Consider the following 4,841-nt stretch of genomic DNA (forward strand, 5'->3'; position numbering starts at 1 on the left):
TTCAGTGTTTCAGAAGTCAGGTAATCACACTAAGTAATCAATCTCAATACTGATCAAAATAATCAAGATTATTATTTTTACTGTAATTGTGCAACCCTTTTTGCTGCTGTGGTAAGAAATGCCACATACCTTCCGTTCACTGCCTGCTATCTCTTCTCCCACACAGTTATGTGTCTGCCCACTAATTTCTCACAGATTGTCTGTTATAGTAGCAAAGCTCCCCTGATGTCACCCTAAAGACGGGGCCACTTAGAATCATTACCAATCATTATTGCATAACGATTAAAAATGACAGATGAGGAAATGTACCTGTATATTGTGCTTGGAAAAAAACAGAGAGTCATAATAGAGCAAGTGTTACTTTTAATAAATACAAATGATGGATGAAACAGGTGTTCTAAAGCATTTCCAATGACCTTAAATTAATAAGTGGTGGTTCTGATGATCTATTTCTGTTACCCTGTGTCACTGTGAGCGCAGCAGTGCGGGCTCTGCTGCAGATGCCAGTTTTTACAATTGCAAAGACTGTTCTAGTGTCTCTTCCTAACATGTGCTCCATTCACCTCGGCACGCTGCTTGGATTCATGTGGTGACCATTGTGTGAAATTCTGCATGATGCTTTTGTGGAGTCCTGGCATTCATGTGCAGATAGGACAGGCGACCCACTGCGTCCTCTGTTCCTGCATTCTCAGGGGGCATACACTCAAAAATAAAGAAGCATGCTAACAACAAATCCTCTTTTCTATCGTGTGGTGAGCCCAAAAGTCAGCAGTTCAGTTCACGGGACACAGTATTTCATAGAGTGCTAAAGTAGTGAGGTTGGAGACATAGAGGCCAATGGCAATGAATAATCTCACTTCAATAAAGCTAACATACATTCAGACTAAACAATTTTCTTAGTCTAAATGAGTGCAGAGAGATTTATATTCATTCGAATCATCCTGGTGCACTTATTGCAAAATGCTGAAAAAATAAAGCTCTTTGTGTCCTCTGTGTAACTAGCTCATCAAATGTTAACCACATAAATTGGTAATAACATTAAAGGTTAATACTTAACTATATACTTAATAATCTCTTATAATTAAAGTAATGCATAGGTCACATAGTAATTCCCAGGGTTTCTGCAAGCATTGTTAACATGTGGTGTTTACTTATAATTACAGTTTTAAAAGCAATAAGTTCCTTTTCATTAATGGACAGATTTTATTCCTAATCTACAGTGATGGTGTTGAACTGTTTTTACACTGCGTTCCCCTTCTTCACTACAAGCTAAAAGCTGCCATGAAACAAGCTTTTCACAAACTGTATTGCTTTTATTTTAATGTTCATCTTCCTTCACTCTCTCATGTTCAGCTGGTGATTGTTCACCATTTCTGAAATGGAGTCAAGTCGAGCGGTTCTGGGCTTGGGCACCTCATCCTCAGAGACGGCAGTACAGTTGTCTTCTGCAGAGGGCAGTCCATTGCTTGAGTCTTCTGTAGATTTTTTACATCTTCCCTTCCCACACAGCCTTTGTAGCAGCCGCAACAGAGCAAGTCTTAGCTCTCGACAGCGCAGGGCATACAGCAGTGGGTTGACTGCAGAGTTGACCAGACAGAGGGTGCTACAGAAGGCAAATGCCCTCTGTTGGGAACGGGTCAGGATCTCTGAGACATCTACTAACATGAAAGAAAGTACAGGAAGCCAGCAGCCCACCAGTATGAGCAAAATGAGGCCAAAGGTGCGAGCCAACCGGATGTCCATCCTCATGCGAGCGTGACCTTTTCCTGCTGCTCCGTGGAGGCTGGTCATTGACGATACATGGCGGTGGGCCTTCCACAGGATGAGAGAATAAGCTCCCAGAATGAGAGCCAGAAGCACCAGGATGAAGCTGGTCCAGCAGGCCAGATAGTGCTTATTGATGTAGGGAAACAAGCGCGAGCAAGGTGGATTAAGGCCTGTGGGACACCTCCAGCCCATCAGAGGCAAGAAGGAGAGAAAGATGGTTACACTCCAAAGAATCAGAAGGCTCAGCAGAGCTCTGTGGCGTGTCAGCAGCACCTTGTAGCTGGAGGCCCGGTGGATGCAAAGGTAGCGGTCCAGAGCAGTCAGCAGTAAACTCCCCACTGAACTGGTGAAGGCCATGGTGACACCGCCCAACTTGAAGAGATAGGCAGTCGGGCCATCGTCGTGACGAAAGAGGTGAAAGTGTAGGAAGCTTGTGGTGAAGAAACAACTGGCAAAGACATCAGCCAGAGCAAGGCTGCCAATGAACAGATAGGACGGCCGCTTTCGCAAGGTGACTGTGGAGGCAATCACCGCCAGCACAAGAGCATTTTCCAGCAGTGTGATAGGGCCTGCCAGGAAACAGATGGAGCCGATGGCTGTCTCCTCTGCTTTAGACAGGACCATGTAGCATGTCAGATTCCAAAAGGACTCATTATCTAGGAGAAAAACACAATCAGCACCATGACAAATCTTAGTTGGCCAGTCAACTGTACATACAGATGTCGTTTTTTCATACAACCCAGTACTGAATTTTACCATTTATGGAAGGCTGCATACCTGTTGGTGATGAGCCATTGCCTTTGGTTTGTGCAGGTTCTACAGAAGTAGGAGCTGTGCACTCTGCCATTCCAGCTGTAACGTTCTGGTCTACTGCCTACTCTATAATTAGGAAATGAAGCGCAAAAAAATGTGTAACAAATATTGGTTATAGATGAAGCACAAATGTATCTGCAGAATTTGATCTGAATATAGGATCATAAGATTAAAAAAAAGATTTAATTCACATCTTTATGTGATAAGAATCCTTCACCTTGACGTTTGTCACACTAGGTGGACGAGACAGGTCATTTCCCGTGGAGAAACAAATAAAACAGAAAATGCGATTACGTTTCATCTCGTTGTCAACATTGATCCTGGAGCTTAAAGGGAATGTCAGCGTCTCTGAGTCATGACAGAGAGTCATTTAGAGGTCAAGACAAACAGATCATCACAGTATCAGCTGATGATGTTACTGGAGGGATAGTCGCCCGGTAGAACATGGTTCGAAGTGAGCCATAAAACATGGATTTTTACTGAGGGCTGAATTTATTTTAAAATACCAAGAGATTCATTCTTGTGCTTCTTGTGTAAAAAGAGAAAGACAGTTTTTTCATCGTGATGTGTTCACTGTTACTCTGAAAATCCTGCTACTATATCCCTGAAACATTTAACTTTAGTATTAATGTCATGTACAAATATGCACATCTCATAAATATTTAAACCTCTAGAGGAATACTCTGTGCTATGAAAATATATTTTCTTTGTTACAAAGCTTTTACTTTATTTGTTTCTTTGTTTTTGTGTGTGTGTGTGTGTATGCGCATGTGTTAAATATTTCCAAGCTGTGGTTGTGCTCTCACTGTACAGGTGCCCATGTTACTGCCCCCTTGTGGAATCAGAGGGGATGGTATTTACTCATTTAATGGGTGAAGGTCACAGTTGAGTTAAAACAATCCCCCCCCCTGTGAAGTGCGTTGCCTGTATGCAATCAGTAGATTTAAAGAATGTGTGGAAAGCTGATGTGAAAACACTTGATTGAAGCAAATTATCTTGTGATGAACTGAATGGACTGCCTTTTTGTTTGCACAGAGTGGCTTAAGATTTTTTTTTTTCTTTTTTTGTGGCGGGTAGCAGCATGACTACAAAGGGTATAATCAAAATGTTCTTAAAGCAAAGCAGCTGATAAACACTAAGAAAGGATATAAATAAAGTTATGTGGCATTGTTCCATTTATACCATTGTTATTCTGTTCCCACTGTTTCTGTTTTTCAACGCCTTATGAAGTCTATAAAAAATGCATATGTAAGAGATGAAAGGAAATAAGTCTTGAGAAAGATACTTATTGACTTGAGGGAAAATAATTCTCAGTTCAGCGAAGGGCCATATTGGTGCATGTACTGTGGATATTACACCACCTAAGGCTTTCATTCATTATAGTGAAAATTTTGAGTGACAGCTCTGTTAAGACAACCAGTCATCCTTACAGGTAGTGCAGTGGCACTGCGGGATACCCGAATCTTATCATTAACGTGCACACTGACAGCCATTTTAGCAACACTGTGGCTAACACGTACAGTGAAATATGGTGTTGCAATAAACCCTTGAGTCACTTCTGCATCCTGCCACCCTGTTTCAACATATTATGAACCCTTCAGGCAAAATAAAAAAATTTAAATAAAACCACTACTTGAAATCGTTCTTTTTGTATTTAATGTAGGAAACAGATGCATAATTAAAATAGGTTAAAAGTAGCAGATCAGCTCTCTACATGTTAGATTAGAAACACTGCAGAAAACATTTTTTTTTCTTTCAATTTCATACTTTCAAATTTCCACTTCAAAGCAAATTACAAAATTATTGCTGTATATACGTGGATTTTTCTACTATGTTCAATAAGGTTTTAAGAACTCACCTTATCTTCTTGCTTGACAAACTGTGAAAAGATCTGATTTCCTGCCTCTCAGCCACAGATCTGAAGCAGCATGACAGCACAGACCAACAGACCTGACTACTGGGAAAGTGTGCCTGTGAAGGGAGAAGATAAGGAGGTAGCTAAGAGGGGGCGGGAGTCGGAGATGAAATAAAAACCAAGCCCACTTTTTGATTGATTATTCACTCTCTGTAACAAATTTCAACAGATTTTTTTTTTTTTTTTTTTTTGCTCGTATGTTTTTCACCTAATATTTTCATACATAGAAACAGAGATCTACAGCAGTGATCACACACTTCTGTGGCGGAAAGCATTTAGGTGCAAGATTGGATCTAAGTTATCAAGTGTGAAAAGCATGCTGATATTAAAAAACAAAAAGCAGGAA

At 40.7% G+C, this 4,841-nt stretch overlaps 1 protein-coding gene across 1 annotated transcript; it reads right to left on the reverse strand.

Moving 5' to 3' along the window:
• Positions 1 to 355: 355 nt before the first annotated feature.
• Positions 356 to 4,509, reverse strand: cnr2 (cannabinoid receptor 2). The gene is made up of 3 exons (XM_030750500.1): positions 4,439 to 4,509; positions 2,545 to 2,646; positions 356 to 2,423 (listed from the first exon to the last, which is right to left on the reverse strand). The coding sequence occupies exons 2-3, from the start codon at positions 2,612 to 2,614 to the stop codon at positions 1,336 to 1,338; spliced, it is 1,158 nt and encodes a 385-aa protein (XP_030606360.1). The 5' UTR covers positions 2,615 to 2,646; positions 4,439 to 4,509; the 3' UTR covers positions 356 to 1,335.
• Between the last annotated feature and the right edge of the window lie 332 nt (positions 4,510 to 4,841).

Source organism: Archocentrus centrarchus, chromosome 16 (genome assembly GCF_007364275.1).
Source record: "Archocentrus centrarchus isolate MPI-CPG fArcCen1 chromosome 16, fArcCen1, whole genome shotgun sequence".
Classification (NCBI taxonomy): Eukaryota; Metazoa; Chordata; class Actinopteri; order Cichliformes; family Cichlidae; genus Archocentrus; species Archocentrus centrarchus.